Here is a 21,151-nt window from a genome sequence, read left to right on the forward strand (position 1 = left end):
TTTTTTAAATGTTTCTAGGAAAGCTATAGATGATAATTATATGATGACTATTCTTGTTTGTTAGCCCCAGTGCACTTTTTAACCAAACCGCTAGTAAAAATGAAAGAAAAAGAATCTGTTTTGTTAAGAGCTCTTCAAAATTCAAATTCCTCTTCTGCATTTACAATCTTTCTTAATTAATTTGCCTCTTGAATAAAAAGTAAAACACTGGGTAGGCATTAACTGTTTTGTTATTTGTATTTAATTATATATATGGACCAATTTCTGCATTTCCTTTGGATCCATACAGGCTTCAATTTCCAAAGATTGTTTGAAACAATCTTATGATTGAAAATGTATTTTCCCCGGAAACAGTGGTACATAAGGAGACCAGGCTCCCCAGGACAGCTAATTAACCCAAAAGGTCCCTGAATTATAGCAGTGGGAGAAACTATAGCAGTGGGTGAATAATACTGTAATATCCAGTGTCTTTGTGTTCATGGGGAACAGCAAAGAGTGTACCAGTTGGAATGCTGGGAACTCACCTCCAGCATTCTACTGCTTGGAAGGCAGTATTCCCCATACCTTCCCTGTGGGCTTTGGGTGGGAGTGGAAACCATCCTTGCTACAAACCACAAGTGATGGAATCTGCTGTCTGGGGCAGGGGCTCAAGAAAACTACAGATAGATGAAAGGGAGCAAGGAGACAGTGACAGTGCCATTATTGGGAGGGGTGGGTACGCTTTGAGACTCCACTTGTGGACTGAATGAAGGAGGTCTAGGAGATGAAGGTCAGAAATTAGATTGGAGGAAGTTGGAAAATAAAAACATGTGAGAGTGGAAGCTCCTATCTGCATTACCGTTAATCCCAATGGAACTCTCCAGACCTCACCAACTCCCTGACAGTCCCTTCATTTAATTCTACTTTAACTACTGTCCTTTCTATTGCTACCACCTGTAGTTTTTAAGCCAATTTCTCTCTTTCCTGGTCCACTAGGGAAGAATAGGGTTATCTTCCGATCTGTCCCCTCTTCTTTTGTATGTAATGCAAATACACTCAATTTTGATGTTTTATATAGATTTTTACTGCCTTCATAGGTGATGGAGAAGCATACCAGGAATAAAATGTTTCCCTCATAAATATCACCCTTCTATTTTTCTCTTACCTTTTGAAGATGCAAATAACGTCACATATAAATGTAAAATGGTGGCTTGTACATTTGAGCAGAAAGTTTCCCTCAGGTTGTCCCATAGAGTTCTCCTTTCAAGATGGAGCTGTTTAGGGGACTCCTGGTGAGAAGCAGGTTGGAGCCAGGCAAGTGGGGTGAGAAGTGGGCCCTGTATTTGCAGGCTGGAATAACCCTACCCTATTCTAAAAGATACTGAAATTAGGTCACAGGAGAAAGAACTCGCTATCAACAGAGACTCTGAAGTTTCATCAAAGTTCTTTTAGTAAAAGATGTATCTGAATTCATGTTTCCTCTTTCTGCTATCCCCTTTTCTGCTCTTTCTAAGGCTATTTCCTCTTTCTGTTGATAAAGATACTCCAGAGTCACCTCTCTTCCCCCACATACACATCCAGTTATTTCCAGTGGTCACCTGGAAGGTATCTCTGTTCAGAAACATGCCTGTCAGCTCGGGCATAGGGGGTACCATTTCCTTCCTCTCTTGCTGCTGATGGCTACACAGAGAGGGTCTGTGATGCCCACAGGAGGCAATGGTGGTGCCCACAAGCAAGCCACCCTTGGCTGTTATCATTATTCCAACTGTTTCCTCCTGACTTGGCCTGCCAAGCACATCTAACACTCTCCATCGCTGTATTTCACCAAGCTCTGCCGCCTTTGTTAAGCACTGTTGCCCTTTCTAATGTGTACCACCATCTCCTTGCATCAGCTGTCACTCCTACCATGCATGTGTTAGATTTTTCAAAGCCTGAAGCATGGTGAAAGTGCTGAGAATGCCTTTGTACCACTCCTGGTTTAATGTTTCTATTTTTCACATGGATCAAAAAAATGACAAAATAAAGCAGATACCACCTATTTTCCTATAGCCTCCACATTTTGCATGGTCTGTATAGGACTCCAAAGGAGACCAATTGATCCAAGAATTAAAAACCATGCTGTACCCAGATTTATTCTTCTTCCTAACCATTAAGTCATTGCTACTAGGTCTAGCTACCCGGCTCTCCCGTCTCTCAATTCCTCCTACAAACAAATTTCGGGAATCTAGCCCCCAAAGCTTGTTTTACATGCCCAAATATATCTAAGGAATAGAAGTTACACCATCTAGGCTCAAACCCCTTGCCATCTACTTTAATTTACAGAGAAACTTGCTATACAGAGTAGAAGAACGTGTCTCACCTCTAGGGGGTGGTGATTGTTCCTAAGCTTCCCAGCATTTCAGTTTCTCATGGGAACATACAGCACTGTTAATATCAACCATGCAGATAGGTGTCCAAAAGCCATCTGACACACAGACCCCACACTCAGTTTCTTAAGATGGCTTGGGGCAAACATATAGAAACTGAAAGGGGTGGAGATGATTCTGTAAAACTATTTTGTGGCAAGACGATTCTTGGTGCGATACGCAACTTTATGTAAAAGAAAGGAATATGCCCATTATCCCCTTGGTTCAGGGTGATTTGTAACATTATATTGTGTAGAAATATAATCCACAAAAAAAAGGGTTACTTCCGTTGGCTTTCACCAAATAAGCAGAGACAACTGAAGCTTTTAACAATGAAATAAACTCTGACATATAAAAAGTATGAAAACTGAACTTGGAATGCCAATATCTGCATTGCAGACAGGTGGGACAGAGATGTAATGGGTGAACTTGCCTCTTGGTAGAATGTTCTCTTCAAAGAGTAATCTGTCTTCTTTTAGTCTTGTTTGTAATAACTAGACATGTCCAGAGGGCCATGGACGTGGGACTGTAGAGGTTTAGGGGCAAAAGAACTGGGCAATTTTTCCAATGAATATAGGCAAGGATTCAGGTAAAAATTATTACTAGGGATGTTGAGATAGAATGATCCAAAGACTAGAAGTCCCCAGTGAATAATAGTGATATCAGGGTTATGTAGAGTAAGAATTGATCACAGATAGTAGCTATGCAGTCTAACACTTTTGCCTCTAATCCAAGGCTATGTCCCTCTGGCCTAAGTTAAAAACATGGTGTGTAAGGCTGACCCCAAAAGGTAGAATTATCTATATCACCTCCAACCCTTTCAGTTGCCTCTGAAGAGTGGCAATATTGAGAGCTGACACCAACTTGGATTGATCTGTGACTGTGCCCCTAATCGAATGGGACCAAATATCTTTTTGACTCAAACAATGGATGGTATGGTGATTTGGGGAGCTCTCTCTGAGAGGACCCTCATATTTCTTAATTGTATAATTAGCTGAAAATGTCCAAGAGGAAGTGAGGGCACTCTTGCCTGACTTGCCGTAAGTGGGGTTTGTGGATTCTGTGGTTAAGCTGGCGCAAACAGCCATGAGAAAATGGGGAGTCACAGGCCATGGAAAGGCTGGACAAAAATGGGGTAGGGAAGCCCAGGACAGATTAGATTAGGGAGGTGTTTGTATGGTCATTAAAGGAAGAAATGGAAAAACAGTTGGTCAGAGGACACTGAATATAGGTTGTTAGTTTCCTCTTACTGCTGTAACAAAGTACTACAAACTTAGCGGCTTAATACAACACAGAGTTATTGTCTTACACTTCTGAAAGTCAGAATTGTGAAAGCAGTTTCACTGGCCTAAAGTCAAGGTGTCAGCAGGGCTGTGCTCTTGGGGAGAATCTGTTCCCTTGCCTTTTCCAGCTTCTAGAGGGCACCCAGCTTCTAGAGGGCACCTTGGCTCATGGCCTCTTCCTCCATCTTCCAAGTTCATCATTCCAACCTCTGCATCCATCATCACATCTCCTCTCTCTGACTCTGACCCACATGCCTCCCTCTTATAAAGACTCTTGGGATTACATTGGGCCCAGCTAGATAATCCAGTTTCAAATTTCTTAATCTAACCACAGCAGCTAAATCCCTTTTGCTATGTAAGGTAATATATTCACAAGTTTCAGAGATTTGGATGTGGACATCTTTGGGGGAGGGGAATTATTCAGCCTACCGTGTAAGTCCTTGTCCACTGGAAAGAAAAACTTAAATAACTTGGAAGAAAAAAAATTAGAATTGATGTTTTCCCCTCCCCTACAACGTTCTAGAAAATTTAAAGTATTTATGCCTAACTTCACCGATATGAAAAAGACTGTGATGGAGGCTCAGAAAGACATGAGACACAGAGATCTTGGAAAAAGGTTTTGATTCAACTCATGTAATAGTGGAAGGAGCAGATACGGGCGGGAGGAATTGTAGTGTGACAGGGGTGAGGAGCAGTGGCCTGGTGACCCCACTGCTTGTGTTGAGGGGGACTTGGGGGCGTTGCTGGGTTACTCTTGTAACACTCCCAGTAGGAGAGCTGAAGCCAAATGCTGAGGCTTATTTGATGGGCAATAGGCTGGGAAACCATATTTCTGGACTTAACCAATGTAATTCTACCTGGCCATTGTACTAAAGAATTGGAGGTTGCTTGTAGAGAGAATGGAAAGACAGCTGTCCAAAAACAAAAGGTAATTTTTCATATCTAACTGTCCCAGACACACCACATGTGCAGGCCATAAGTGAGCTTTATGCTCCCCTAACACTTGAGAGGAAGGGTTATGGTGACAATGGTGGCATAAGCCAGTTGTGATTGTGTAAACTAAGTGAGAGCCCCTCGGCCAGCCAAGATCCAACATTCTCAAAACTAGAACAAGATAGATTTCCAAGGGAGGTGCTGACAATATCTATATTAACAAAGGCGGTAGTAGAGACTGGTCCCCTGGCTCACGACACCTCCTTCTACAAAAGACTTATTTGACCAAAGCAGTCAGCTTTTCCAGGTAGACTATATAGATTGTCAGGGTCTAAATAGAGTGGTTCTCCCTATGGCTTTGACAGCATCCATACAGTTCAAGCTAATAAGGAAGCTCGATACACACCAGAGATTTCAGGGCTGTCATTGATCTGGAAACTTTTTTTTCCCAATCCCAATTTCTCAGAAAAAGCCAATCTCGATTTGTCTTTACCTGAGAGACCATACAATCTATTTTAACAGCTCTCACACAAGGATATGTTAATTCCCTTACCCATGTCCAAAATTCCTGTGAAGGGACTCAGATTTACTGATGATGAAAGATACTCTGATACACGACTTGGGTGGCGTAATGATTATCAGACTTACGAAAGAGCAGGCCGACAGAGTCGAAACTACTGTGACTCTGACAAAGGTGAGGCTGGCTCGTAAATTCTGCAGAATTATAAGGAGTGACCCAAAAAGGAAAAGCTGAGTAGTCAGGGATATTTCTCAACGGATGAAAACTGTTCTCCTGATGCCGTCCTGTAATGAATAAAACACATAACGCTTAGCTGAGCTCCCTGGGCCCTGGGGAAGTCGTGTCTCACGTTTGGGGGTATTGTTAAGTGCTTTCCACAGGTGGGCTGATAAGAGCAGCTGCCTTGTCGTCCAGCGAAGCCTCTGGAAGGCTGCTCGTGAGCACACAGCCTGGCAATAGATGGACTGAGCCTGCCCGTGTGTGAGCTTCCTATCGCCGCTGGAACAAATCACCGCCAACAGTGGCTTAACATAACGTGAATCTGTTATCTTGTAGCTCTGGAGCTCAGATGTCTAAAATTGGTGTCACTGGGCGAAAATCTAGGACTGTGTTCTTTTCTGGAGCCTCTAGGGGAGAATTCGTTTTCTGGCCTTTTCCAGTTTCTGGAGGCTTCCCACATTCTTTGGTTCATGGCTCCTTCAGCCTTCAAAGCCAATGATAGCTGGGTGAGTCTTTCTCACACTGCTGTCTTTCTGATTCTGACTTTTTGGTCTCCCTCTTCCATCTCTAAAAGAACTTCATGATGACACTGGGCCCACCCTATTTTAAGGTCAGCTGATTAGCAGCCTTGATTCTATCTGCAACCTCAATTCCCCTTCACCATGTAACATACATTGTCACAGGCTTCAGAGACTAAGCATGGGCATCTTTGGGTTGGGGTGGGGGTGTTATTCTGCCTGTACAGCCTGTTAGAGCAGGGAAAATTCTCTCTCAGCACTTAGGACCCCTGGACAGCTGCACCTATGACCGAAGGACGCCACGTTACCTCCTACTCTGTGGAGCTGTCTGCCTGCAGAGAAGGTTCTGGATTCTTTCCACTAACAGAGGATTGTTCCCCTGATTAGTTGTTGGCTTTATCACGTCAGTCCCTCCCACCTTGATGACCTCATGATCTCGAAAGCAAGTGTATTGATCATATGTTGGGCAAGTGCCAACTCTAATTATGAAAATCCCCTTCAAAATTTTCAAAGTAAATGATAATTTCCTTCATTTTGTCATTTAGATTTGCCATTTCCCCACCCCTGGAAGCATGGATATCTATATTAATAAATACCTCACAGTTTATCATATTATCTCGCAGAGTTTCCAAAACTGATGTTTTCCCCCTTTTTGCTAGTCTCCTAGGATCTAGATTTAATTTTTCTGCAATAAACACCCTAAGAAATGAATCAATAGATGATAATTTATTTTACAATTTAGATTTTTCCATTTTAGTGTTTTAAACCCTGAAGAGTGATAGCAGAATGTGACGATTTTGAATTATGAATAATCTTCCTTATTGTTCTGACTTCCATGTATCTTTTTACCATTTAGCCCAAGTTGATCTAATGGAAATTGGATATTCCACCGTGGGCCTGAGGACTATACCACTTCACATGTTTTCATATATTTTTTGCATTAAGGAAAACAAGACATCTGCATATCTATAATTAGCTAATATATTCAGCATTGTCTCCTATAAACAAGATACAGGTGCATGTAGTGCAGAAGCATTTTGTACATAGTGTTGGCTTTCACTTGTGGGAAAAATTACTCTCACTTCTTGAAATGAAAAGATAAAGTTATAGAAAAACATTTTTTAAATGTGCATGAAGTTTGCTGGACTAGTATCATATTCAGAGTTGTATAATATTCTAAGGTTCTAAGATCTCTTCTTAGGCATCAGAAGTCTTTGTTCTTAAATACTAATTTGTTTGGCATATGACATTTCTCCTGAAGGGTGGAATGTGAAAATTGGCTTTATTTCAAAATTTCAAAGTTCATGGTCAAAACTGCATTCTCTCAAAAAATAATATGGAGCACCTGCTGTGTGTCAGGTACACTTCTCGGCCCTGGGGATTCAGCATTGGGACAAGTCAAGCAAGATCTCTGCTCTCACAGCGCTTATAATCCCTCTGGGTGGGAGTGGGGCAGAAAATCAAGAAATAAGTATATGAAATATATCAAATGGTAAAAGGGAGCAAAGGAGAAATCCAGAGAAGGGGAGGGGACCGAGAGAGGACGGGAAGGGGTGCAGGGTGGATGTGCTATTTTTGATGGTTAAGCAGGTTGAGTGGACCCCTGGGTGATGGAAGGGAAGCCACTCTACAGAGAACAGGAGAACATGTCTGGCCGCTCAGGAACTTCCAGAAACCCGGAGGAACTGGAGCCAAAAGTGAGTAAGAGAGAATGATGAGCAGTGAAGGCGGAGAGAAGACAGGGGCAGGTCATGCAGGATGGAAGGCCAAGGTTAAGGATCTTCTGAACGTGATGGGGCTCATTAGAGGATTACGAGCAGGAGTGACATGATCGATTATGTTTGTTTAAAAAACAATCAGAATTTAAAAACAACAAAGTTCTTCCCTAAGTTCCTGCTTTGTTATCAGTCCTCAACATTTATGGGCCTGTTAAAAACTGAGGCTGTAACCATTGTCTTCTTTCTAGTCTGGAAAAAAGTTTTATGCAATAACACACTCATTTGAAAATTCTCAAAGAATTAAAAATGCAAACCAAGGCATTTAATGTATCCAGTATTCTTTTAAATGCATAATTAGAAAATCAATAAATAATACAGAAAATAAGGAGACTTGGTTTTTTTAACCTGAGATTTCATACATTGAAGATTTTTTAAAAGAGTGTAAGTGATAAACTATTCTGAGAGCTGGAGTCTGAAAATAGAGTGAAATCAGAGCATTTTGTTATTTATAATTGGGGTCCCAGCCATTTAATCTGGTACACTCCAGAACTGAAGATCTTTGAACTGAAATGATTAATTTAAACAAATAACTATCTTCTCGATCTCTATGGCTATTTTATTTATTGGGAGGCAGAATGCCTACAGGGCAGGTCCTTTGAACCCACAGGCGATGAGTTATAAGAAAAAAGAAAATTAATGCTACAAAATTTAAATTGGAACAAAATAATTGGAAGAACCGAATGCCTCTCATTTTGGTTGGCAAAGGGGGAAGAGACATTTCTTAATTGCTTTCTCTTTTAAATGTGCGCATGTATGTTTGTATAAACATTTATCTCTTTATACATGTATATTTATACATATATTTATTATATGCTATTATATATGTATAACATTACAGTACATGTGCATATAAAGTTAGGCATGTGTGTGATTTAGTCCTAGTAGCTTACTAAAATTACTGAGAGTTGTTCTGCCGTCAGACTTTCTGAGATTACCGTCCACGTGATGCCTAGAGTACAGTTTCCTTCTCCATTAAGGACGACACACAGGTTTAGGATGCACTGCATTGCACTTGATGGAATTTCATAGAACATAATTTTCAAAATTTCAGAGGTCACGGATACACAAACAAGTGTAGTTTCTTATTATACCAAGATCCAAGCGTCGTATAAATGTTCTGCTTGGGCTGATGGACAAAATGAGGAGTGAATAACATTTAATCAGCTGAGCAGTACCACTGAATAACTCATATTTCAAGATGCCATGTTGCAGACGGATTTCCCTGGTAGCAGCTTTCTTTGGGTTCAACAGAAACATGTGGGAAAATAAGGTTGACATGTTCCACTTTGTGGATTCTCAAAAGAGCTGGTCACAGTGGTTGGATATGACAGGCGTCTGTGGGGAGCTCCAGGGAGCTCTGAGTGGTGGAACTTATGGTTTTCCCTTTTGCTCAGCTTCTGGGACCACCTGCAGCCTCTAACCTGTGATCCTGGGGGCAGAGATAACTGGAGAATCACAAGATGGGCTTCACCAGTTATCTTACTGGGGCTCAGAGCACAGAGCTGTCGGAATAAGAAACCGAAGTTAATTTAAACAAAGGATTGAGAGATGTGGAAGACTTCACATGCATGTTATACTATTTATAAATTCCCAGATGCCAGGAAAATGTCGAGAATGTTTCATACCTAAGATATACTTCCACATGACCCATGTCTTCTTTTGTACTGTCTCTCAAATTATTTCTCTTGCCTCATTGCTATAACTTCCCATGTCATTCTTCTGCTCGGAAACCATGAGTGGGTCCCCACGCCCTATTGCCTCAAATATTTCCTTGTTTGCGTGCTTTTCAGTGCCAGCCCCATTCTGGTCTCTTCCCAGCATCCCACAGCACTCCCTGCGCCCTGCCTCTGGGAGGCGCCCTATGTAGGCAGATGCCCCTCTCCATGTGCCTCCTATCCTCTCCAACTTCTCACTGCTGATCCCTTTTCAGAGCCATCATCCACATGGGCAGCAGCAATTGGGGGCTGTTGGCCAAAGAAGCTTTCTACAAACATTCCCTTAAATTCTGTGCTTTTTCTTTAAAGTCTCACAAATTTTATATTCTACTCCTTAAAGTGTCCACGTCTGATTATTAAAAATAATAATAATAATAATAATGCCTCTCTCTACCCCAATCTTTGGGTAAATTTAAGAGCCAAGAGGATATACCACTGTCTAAAACACTGATGCCTACTCTTTCCTCCCAACCCTACCAGATGTGTACCCCACTTTAAAAACCACGGACCTACTGCACCCCAAACATTTTAGAATTTAATAATATTCTACATTGTATGGTTCACCAGTTTTTAAACTTCTTAAAATCAGTTCAGTTGTAATTTCTTCCAGAACTAATCACCCTACTCCACTTGACAAGGATGCTGGTTTCATGACATTCCTGTGGGCTTCATCGCACCTCATTTGTTCCTGTGAGTTTCTTCTTTAGTAGTCTAGGAGATCCTCAAGGAACACAGAACGGTGCTTACTAAAGAGCAGTGGAACTGAACAAAACTGAAATTCTTTTCTCAACTAGTGTTTGGTCCAGTTAATATTGGCTATTACTACCACAAAAGAGTGTGTGGGCAGATAGATCTTCAGAACGTATAGGTAACTTCATAACCTAAAATAGGAAATAAAGGGGGCCAGCCTGGTGGTGTAGTGGTTAAGTTCACATGCTCCACTTTGGCAGCCTGGGGTTCTCAGGTTCAGATCCTGGGCGCGGACCTGCACACCACTCATCAAGCCATGCTGTCGTGGCGTCCCACATATACAATAGAGGAAGGTTGGCACAGATGTTAGCTCAGGACCAATCTTCCTCACCAAAAATAAAAATAAAAAAATAGGAAAAAAGATGTATGCATAACAAGAAAACGCACAGGCAAATTTTATATTCTGTACAATTTTATAGGTATAATGATAGTCTTGATAGTTTAAATTTTTAAAAATTTAGATATTTAACTTTAAAATAAATGCATAGGAAAGTTTTTCCTACATATCTATCATAACTCCTTTTGGTGGAATATATATTACCTTTACTTTAATATGCTTTATTTGTAATAACCATGGGCTATCTAAGATACAAGACAATTTCTCTATTATTTCTATGTCTGTATTTAGCATAATTTTATATTTTAGAAAGATATTATTTTTCATTTTGCAATAACAAAAGAAGAGCAATTTTTAAAATGTGTGCTTTCATAATGCCAATGAAATCGAAATTTAAATGAGGGCTGTGTCTTTCATAAACGCTTTACCATCTGTCAGTCAACCAAAACCTACTATCGTGATGATTATCAATGCACTTGTTTATTAAAAATGAAAGGCCAAAAATCTAGTCACTCGTGATTTCTTTTTTTCAGTCATATTTTCTGCACTACCTGAAAAACAGATCTAGAATTTGGCCATTTCCAGCACTTGGATGCCCATCAGTCTGATCTAAAGCTACCACATTTCTTGCACCTAGACAATCTCAGTGTCCCTTACTGGTGTCTCTGCAGTCTGTTCTCCGTGTGGCACTTACAGCCGTCTTTAAACAAGTGTGTTAGGTCAACTTTCAATCCCATCTTCCTGAGAGTAAACCCATTGCCTTCGTAGTGGCTAGAAGCCCCCAGCTCCAGCCCTGTGCCACCTCGCAGTCACTCTCCTCTCCTTCCTCTCCTTCTCTCTGCTCCAGCCACTCTGGCCTCCTTGTTCTTCCTTGGGACCCTCGATTACTCCCTCATAGCATTTGATCTCTATTCACATGTTCCCTGACCACGATACCCTGACCCCCTGTCTGCACCATCATCCCACAAGCTATATCCTTTTTTTCCTGCTGTATCTTCTCTGTGGGTCTTATTATTGGGGAGGATCTGGGTTTTGAGGGGCTTAACTTTTGCACAGTTTGATGGATCCTCTTAAAGGATCCAAATTACAGCTAGAAAATTGCTAGGTCTTCCTCCAGATAAAGCTGCCTCTGTTTTTCACTTTTGAAATGGTCCTATTGGCTTCTTTGCTGGTTTCTTTACTTAATTTCTGGCTCCTCTACAGGTATGTGGACTCCTTTAAGAGAGGAGCTTGGTCAATCTCATCTGCCTCTGAGCCCAGCTTAGCCTGAACAGACTAAGCATCCATAAACATTAGTCAATGAAGGACTGTCCGATCCATACAACAATGAAAGCTTTTGGGGTAATATTTGTGGGCATTCTGAGATATTTTAATAATTTTCAAATCGTTCAGTTATATATCTGTCTTACGGGATCTGTGTTTGCAAAATTTATGTGCGCTCACCTAAAATTCTCTTTGAGATGCTGAATGGTATATGAATTTAGCTTTGCCACACACAAATATGTCAGACTGAGTTCAATTTGGAACACAGTAAGGGAGATTTTTATTGGAGACTTTCTGTGTGATTGTCACTTCTCTGTCATTTTGTATTCTGTGTCTACAAGAACAGCTCAAAACTTACACCAGATAATGGAAACCATGAGAGTTGTTTGGAAAACGATGAGTGTGTCTGAGTGGTGTTTTTAGAAAAAGGAATTTATGGAATCACTTGACATTCTTTCTTGTTAAAAAAAGAAAAGAGGGGGCCTTTCCTGGGTGCTCGCAAAGAGTGGTGTTGAAACCAGCCTTTGGTGTGCTTCAATTCTGAGTGCTGAGGAGTGTTTTCGGAGGGTGTCAGCCCCCGGCCTCCAGATGGACAGCTCTGAGGCCCCCTTGGCCTCCGCGCTGGCTTTGTTGGGAGGCACAAGATTTTCAATAGTGAATCCTACTGCCTGCCGTTCTTCCACTCAGACTGATGGAATTTCATTCTGAGCGTCTAGAAACTTCACTGCTCACCATCACAGTTAGCAAGAGGGGAATGGCAAGGGCCAAGGATGGTGGTCTATGTAATTTGTGACGTTTCAGATGCTTTGTTCCTTTTAAAGCGTCTTGGAAAATGCATCGCTGCGTGGAATAATGATTCACATTGAAACCAAAATAAAGGGCTTTTCCCTTCTTATCTTTATCTCCTTAAATGGTGAGATCACGAGAGTGATGAGAACTTGAAAGTCCCAAGTGCTGTAAAATAGATCACTTCAGAGATTTTCATGGGAAATGGTTTTCCTTAACCAGAGATATGGACAGGACAGGATCCTATTACCAATACCTAACTAGTACAATACTAGCTACTTCTCTTAAATTGAGGATAGTAAAAAAAGAAAAAAATGTTCAGATTCTCACCTTTAAGAAGTTCATTTTGTTATATGTCCATGCAGTGACCTCTGTGATGCCAGCTGAGGACATGTTGCATGGTGGGGGGGCTGGATTTGGAAATTTTTGCAGGGTGACAAGATTCTAGGAATGTGGGGGCTTTTAGACTGGAAAGAATAAGGGAATTCAAATAATGATAATAGTAATATATTACTCTTTATCTTTTCCATATGATTTTCAAAAACTCAATAGCTTTCTACTAGACACAAAGATGGAACCAAAACCCCTACACGTGTTACATCATGACACATGAGTAGCATCTGGGAAATCTACATGAGACTAGAACCTTCTGAGTCATTTAACTTGTTACTGGTTACACCTTTTGTTACTGGTTGCATCATTTGCTAATAGTTGCATTTTTTCGTCTGTTTATTAGAAGCTAAGTTTTTAATAAAATCAAAACACTGTTCTTTTCTCTTTTTGCCTAATAACTCTCTCTATATTTCAAAAAAACATTTTCTCTTTTTCCAAGAACTAGTATCACCTCAAAATTATTTTTAAATACCTTTTTTTCAGTCAATTAAGTTAACATAACAATAAAAACCATTACATTCCTGTCCTTTTAAAAATATAGATTAATTAATTTACTGTACTTGCCTTGGAAATATATCTAGCAAAATATTTCATGGGTGCAATATTGATACAGCACACTTTGATATTTTTTAAATGACTAATACAATCCATACAGTTCATTCTAGAATAAATATATCCCTTATTTAATCTTATTAGTTATATACCAGATTGGATTAATGATCTATTAGGTAATATACAGTTTACACACTAAATAAAATTTATGACATTATAACTCTGAATTTTATACCTTTCACTGACTCTATCATGTGTTATATCAGCATATTATTAAGATAATTCACATATTGACTAGGTAATAAGTCAATTAAGAATATCCTTTAACAAGTCAATATACTGAGTAATTCCATGAGATAATATTTATTGAGCACTTTGTTAAACAATTCACATTTGAAATTTCGTTTAATTCTAAAAACAACCCTATGAGGCAGGTTCACATTTTGTTCATAATTTACAGACATTTAAGTAACTTGCCTGAGGGGACACAGGTTGTAAGAGAAAGAGGAATGATTGTAACCCAGTTGCTCTGGCTTCAAAGCCAGCATCCCTAAACACTACAATATACCCCGTCTCTAAAACATAATTTTAAAAGAAACATAATCCATCTTGGTTCACCCACTGAATGGAGAAAGTAGATCATTTTGCACAACTGTAGAGAGAAAGAGATTTTCTCTCAAAATTCTCAAAAGTAATTTCTACCATAAAACTATAAAAGATTTTGGCCTTTATGAATTGTACTTCTATTTTACTCAGAGGCAACTACATGTACACACATAAATTCAAATTATATGGAAACATTGATTGTTTAACTGGCCTTACTATAAGGGTAAAGGATGGAATTCAGTGAAGTAAAATATGTATTTTACAAACTGATAACTTTGCAAGTTCTACATTAAAGTTCAACAGTGAGATTCAGTTACTTCCGATTAAGCCTCTGGTTTTTGATCTGCAAACTTTGTATCATCCAGTAGCTTTTTAAACAGAGAAAATTATTTAATTTTTAATCATTAGTAAGGAATATAAAACAACTGTTTCTATTTTTTTATTTTTTTCAAACCAGCACCCTTGAAAAGTAACAGTTATTTAGAAATTTACTAAAATCACTGAATCCAAAGTACCTTGTAGTCAGCTTTCTCTAAATTACTTCTCAGAAGTTGTGACTTGATTGTTCATAAATGTCTAGAGCAAAAGGAAGTACTGTATATTATTAGTCCTGCAGACTATTATTAAATTTATTGTTAAACATACCTCGACTTTAGGTCCAGTCTAGTTTCTTTTAGACTAAATCAGAAGCCCAAAGGCATATCCATTTATGTATATAAACCCTCGAGAGGTATAGAATGTATACCCAGGTACTTAGCTGTTTGAGGTCCTTATATCATCAACCGTGTGTTAACAATAGGCTACTCCAGCTTCTCCCCCAACCTCACCCCCTCAAGCTCCGAACTCTTCCCCCTTTCAGAGGCAGAGCAGGTGAGCAATCTCTTTTATTGCAGAGAACACCTATAGCCCATGCTCTCAGGGTCTCATTATTCTCAAAGCAACTTTTCATAGTATTTTTCTATATGAATTCAGGTACCTGCTGAATAGAATTCTATTCCTTGTTAATTTTTTAACCCACCATACATCATCGTTATCATTATAATTTCATGAAAGCTGATATGAACATATGCACACTGCTATAATTGGATATGTTCTAAATTATTTATGATGTTGATATCAATTTAATGATAATAGCTAACTCATTGGTAAATATATTTTATTCTCTCTCAATAAATGCAGATAATGTTAAGAGTAAGAGATCCATTAAGTGGTCAGGCCCCATTTTTGCAATGGGTAATATTGCATTACTTGCATTTCTCTTGTGTTTAATTTAATTGCCCATCCATTTGTTTTCTGGTTTAAGAAGCTTATATATATTCTGCCTTGTAATGAAAGGGCAAGGAAGAAAATCATTGCATCCTACTCTTGAATGATTTTTAGATACTTTTAGTTCTAGAGTTTAAATTGTAAAATCACTTTAAAACAGTAGATTGTATGGCAAAGGTGTGGAAGCCATTTTCATTCTCCTCTGACACAAACTGAGTGAGCTTCACTGATTCTGTGCACACGCATCCCAGCCTCCATCCCCAGGAGACTGTCCACATCAGGTTAAAGAACGCCCTCACTGTAAACAACCTAAGAGGACAGGCAGTAGGGCATAGTTTTGTTTTGTTTGATTAGTTAATCCATTTTTTTATTTACCCAGGGTGTGAGGTTCATCAGCCCCCACCTTCCTTACTTCTTGTAGACTACTCTCTCCATCTAGATCCCAGAAATTCACAGCTGAGCAGAAAAATAAAAGTGAGCTATTGACATAGGAACAATTGAGTAAAGTGGACCATCTATCAAAGAATCATTAGTAAATGAATTTGAGACTGTCTATTCAGGTTATGTATGAAAAGCCCTTTCCAGTCATTTCCTGATTCTATCAAGTTCAGCAAAGTAGCAGATATGAGATTTGTTCAGTCCAGATCCAATTCAAGCTATTGTCTTTCCTATATGTATTTCAACATTGTTTTTATTCAATGATGTGCGTTGATGTAAATAAATCTGAATCACACACTCTTAAAAGAGAAGAAAACGCAATGAGATACCACTACAACCTATTAGAATGGCCGAAATCCAAAACACTGACAACACCAAATCCTGGCGAGCAGGAGGAACAAGAGGAACTCCCATTCACTGCTGGTGGGAGTGCAAAATGGTACAGCCGCTTTGGAGGACTGTGTGCTGGTTTCTTACAAAACTAAACATACTCGTGCCATACAATCCAGTAGTTGTGCACCTTGGTATTTACCAAAGGTTTTGAAAACTTATTGTCTACACAACAACCTGCTCACTGATGTTTATAGCAGCTTTATCCATAATTACCAAAACTCGGAAGCAACAAAGATGGTCTTTGTAGGTGAATGGATAAATAAACTGTGCTATATACATACAATGGAATATTATTCAGTGCTAAAAAGAAATGTGCTATCAAGCCATGAAAAGACATAGAGGAACCCTAAGTGCATATTACTAAGTGAAAGAAGCCAATCTATAAAGGCTACATACCATATAATTCCAACTCTATGACATTCTGGAAAGAAGTAAAACTATGGAGACAGTAAAAACGTCAGTGGTTGCCAGGGGTTGGGGGGAGAGAGGAATGAATAGGTGGGGCACAGAGGATTTTTAGGGCAGTGAAACTATTCTGTATGGTACTGTAATGGTGGCTACGTGTTATTCTACATTTGTCAAGACCCACAGAATGTACGACATTGAGTGAACCATAATGTAAACTATGAACTTTGGGTTATCATGACATGTCAATGTAGGTTCATCGATTATAACAAATGTCCCACTATGAAGGGGATGTTGATAAAGGGGGAGGCTATGCTTGTGTGAGGGCAGCGGTATATGGGAACTCTCTGTACTTTTTGTTCAATTTTGCTGTGAAAGTAAAACTGCTCTAAAAAGTAATGTCTATTTTAAAATAGCAAAAAAGAGAGCGAGAGAAAGAACCTAACGCGTGACAACCAACTGCACCACATTCTATTCATCTGATATTTATTAATTTACTACCATGTGACAGACATTCTTCTAGGGCATTTTATTATATTTTACATATATTAGATACAATATTATGTGGCATTTTATTAACTTTGTTTTAATAATGTTAAACCTAGTATCTTTTAAGATTTGACTTTTGAAGAATTCTGCATGAAGATGGTAAAGGGAATAGGAGAGAGGGTAAACTGGCCTAAACTTAACAGTGTGTGGGCTGAAACAAGGGCTCCCCCTTTTGGATGTGGAGTGACCAACAGGGAGTGTAAATGGAAAATAGATGGCTGGCCATTTAGTGGAAGAGACAGTAAAGGTGCCATTTCAGAGAAGAGAGTCTCCCCTGGTAGTTTTTCAAAGAGAAGTTGTACGTTATTAATGTTTAAAATAAGTTTGTTTGGAGTCTTATAAGGATTTAAGATTGGATACTAGAAGAATTGGGTGTAAGCAGAAGTTGAAGTGGGGGAGGATCTAGGAGAAAAGCAGAGCGGAAGTGAAGAGGACGGCGTTGGGACCCATCCTCAGCCACCCAGAATAAAGACCCTACAAGAGAATTGAAAGTCCACCTCACAGCTTCCCTCTGGTCCTGTTGGGAGAGGGGAGGTAACGGGAGGAGCAGGAGCCAAGGACCTGACCCTCACACTTCACATCTGTGAATGTTTAAATATCAACTCTGCTAATGTTTGGCCTCAGAAAACTGAAGTAGGATTGTCTAACATTGTTAGATAAAATTCAACCTCAAGAAAACAAAAGTTTTTAATATAGATGATCCAGTGACCCCAAAATAAGGGCAGAAGAAAAAGTTTATTTTCTTATTTGTGTTTCTCTAAATAGATTAAAATAGAACTTAAGATTTCCTTATAAATTTGCATATATGGCATTAATTAGGATCACACTGAAAATACTGTGTTCTCGTTATACCATTAAGAATTGATATTGCATTCATTTTGAATTCATTTTCCCTCTTAATGCTTTGGAATAATATTTTAATAGCTTCATTCATTAAGTTCTTTGAATGGGAAATATATTATCATAAATTAGAAATATTAATTATAATATACAATACAGCTAAAATATATAGATATAGATAAAATACTTGGATAGATAGATAGGAAGATAGGTAGGTAGATAGATTTACTATACTATCTTTTTTTTATATAACTTTTTATTTATTTATTTTTTCCCCCAAAGCCCCAGTAGATAGTTGTATGTCATAGCTGCATTTCCTTCTAGTTGCTGTATGTGAGACATGGCCTCAGCATGGCCGGAGAAGTGGTGTGTCGGTGCGCGCCCGGGATCCAAACACGGGCCGCCAGCAGCGGAGCATGGGCACTTAACCACTAAGCCACAGGGCCAGTCCTATACCATCTTCTTTTAACATATAACCAATCAGAGAACTGTAAGAGTGGCTTTATTACCTCTTTTTTAATGGTTTCATCATCACTAAAATAATTAAACCCAGAGAATTTTAAGGTAAAGCACATACATGCAAATACACACACATAGAGAAAATGACATTCATAGTTTAACCTTTTTGTGCAAATGGAATGTCTCTTCTGCAGTATTATAATAAAGTGGATGTGGTTATAACCCAGATGTACGTACGGGACACACGTATATAGTGATACAAACTTTATCTCTCTTGGATGGGTGCCAAGCAGGGTAAAACTGTAAATTGGGCAAAAGTTATTTTCCAATCCTTTCTCACTTTTTTAAATTGACCCAATAATCCCTTTAGCCACCTTCTGGGCTCTCTTACCTCCGCAGGCTGCAGGCACCTTGGGGAAGTGACCGCCCTGCTCAACAACCCTGTCCCTCTGTGTCCTTCCCTCTTCCTTCTCTGGTGCTGTTCTCCCAGGAGGTGCCATCTGCAAACACCACATTCATGTTTTCCAAATAGAGACTCAGAGTCCGTGAGTTTTGTGAGGATTTCACTTCTTCTCTTTGCATTTTGTTGATGGATGAAAATAATTCCAAGAGGCATATTCTGAATCATCAGGTGTCCCGCCTTATATGAATGATGCATGCCCTTATTTTATTTGTAAGCTACTGTGGGAAGAGCTGCTGTGGCCCCCTGGAAACACTCTTAGCGGTTCACAAAAGGTTTTGTTTTTTTCCCTTTAAAGAAGGATATTACTCAATTCTGAAAAGCTGAGTGTTAGCTAATCTGAGTAACACAACTGTGACAAGTAGTACACTCTCCCTCCCCGTTGACTCAACACATGTTTGTTGCACATTTACTCTGTGCTCAGCATTGCCCTGGGGATAGGGACAGGGATATGTCAGTGAACAAGCAAAGAGACTTGCCCTCCAAGAGCGTACCTTCTAGTGGAAGACAGACAGTAACAATAAGCATTCATAAAGCAGGTGGAACTGACAAATGCTATGAAGAATTCTGTAACAGATTAATTATCTTTATCGTGGCTGCACTGGGGAAGAGGTGTGAGTCAGATTGCAATTTTAAATAGTGTGGTTGGAGCAGCCTCATAGGGAAACTGGCATTTGAATCCCTTGGAAAAGTTGGGGGATTTAGCCACGTGCCCCAGCACATCAGTGGAGTAAATGCATTTTCCGTAATAGGAAAACTAAGTAGGGAAGGTACCAAATTATAATCTTTCATACCAAATTATAATCCTTTGATCCCTGAGGGACATTGAAATTAAAAAAAGAAAAGAATATTATTAACGAATCGCGTTATTTTTCCATGTTAATGCAGAAATATTCAAATACGGCTTTGCTAATGAAAATTCCATGAAATGGTCTGTATGTTAACTAGCCAATTTGTTTGCAGTTTGAATTTTAAAATTGGTCTAAAAATTTAAGGACAGCAAGGAGAACACACATCTAGAAACATATTGCAAGGCTTTTTTCCATTCACTTATTTAAAAAATCAAAATTTTCTTTGGGTAAAAACAATACCACAATTTAATGTAATTTTGTACACCAATCCTGCAGCCCTTTAAGACAGTGGTTAAATTTAATAAGTCTTAGGAGTGAGAAGCATTCTTTTGCTCCCCCATCTGCTTCATGCCATGAGAGTGTGGCATGTGTGTATAGAGAGAAATGTCTGAGACACCCATTAGGAAGTTAAAATTACCTCTCCAAAATTCCGTAGCTTGAAAGGAAATGCGTCTGAATTTTTATTGGTAGGATATTAAAGCAAGTAAAGGCAATAAAATCTAAGCAGAACGCTAATTTGTTTTCTTTTCCCTTTGTATGCCTTAATTCAGTTCAGTGCAATTGATTGTTGCAGCTACTTCATATGAGAAACCTGTTTTGGTTTAAATAGTAAAAACTTCCTCTCTAAGGCAAAAGGTGTGTCCTTTGCTTTTTCAGATAAGGCGACAAGGAGGCATTCAGCTCCTGGTGGACCTGCTGGATCATCGGATGACGGAAGTCCACCGCAGTGCCTGTGGAGCCTTGAGAAACTTGGTGTATGGGAAGGCCAACGATGATAATAAAATTGCCCTGAAAAACTGCGGCGGCATCCCAGCGCTGGTGAGGTTACTCCGCAAGACCACCGACCTGGAGATCCGGGAGCTGGTCACAGGTTAGAACCCTTACGAACAGCACGACTGACTCTCAAGATAAAATTTCCGTTATCCATCATGGTTTCAGATGTGCTCATGAAGTATTACAGTCCAGGCCTTTCAGAGGGCTAATAACATAGGCAGTCCCCATACCTGTTTCCAAATGACTAAACACATGAATAAAAGGGTATCAAATGTAACACACGTGGATTAATTGAGTTAAATAATTAGAATCCAATAAACCTAACCCTCACTAAAGTTCTATGACCATATTTCAGTTTTTGCATTTGATTTAGAAGTAGCTCAGCATCTTACCATACCCACGGGGCATCATTAGAATGGCATTAATAATGATGAAAGGACAAGGTATGTGAGTTATTGTTAATAAGGTGTATATTCTGGTTTATACTGTGGTTAACAACAGAAATCTATCTTATCATACTTAACGATTAATTTCTAAATGTTTATGCCTACTAAAAGTCCCCAGGTTATAGAATTACATATAGAATTACATATATTAGGGAATTTTTCAAAGCAAACATGAGAGAAAGCCTTTCCATGATCATAGAACTGTTGAGTTTTGTGAAATGGAGATAATTATA

At 39.2% G+C, this 21,151-nt stretch overlaps 1 protein-coding gene across 10 annotated transcripts in view; it reads left to right on the forward strand.

Moving 5' to 3' along the window:
- Positions 1-21,151, forward strand: part of CTNND2 (catenin delta 2) — an 892,220-nt gene that overhangs the window by 661,962 nt on the left and 209,107 nt on the right. For all 10 annotated transcript variants that reach the window (XM_058564342.1, XM_058564335.1, XM_058564340.1 and 7 more), the window contains one exon: positions 20,356-20,569. In XM_058564342.1, the coding sequence (XP_058420325.1) occupies positions 20,356-20,569 (214 nt within the window). The remainder of the gene's footprint in view (positions 1-20,355; positions 20,570-21,151) is intronic.

Source organism: Diceros bicornis, chromosome 20, assembly GCF_020826845.1.
Source record: "Diceros bicornis minor isolate mBicDic1 chromosome 20, mDicBic1.mat.cur, whole genome shotgun sequence".
Taxonomy (NCBI): Eukaryota; Metazoa; Chordata; class Mammalia; order Perissodactyla; family Rhinocerotidae; genus Diceros; species Diceros bicornis.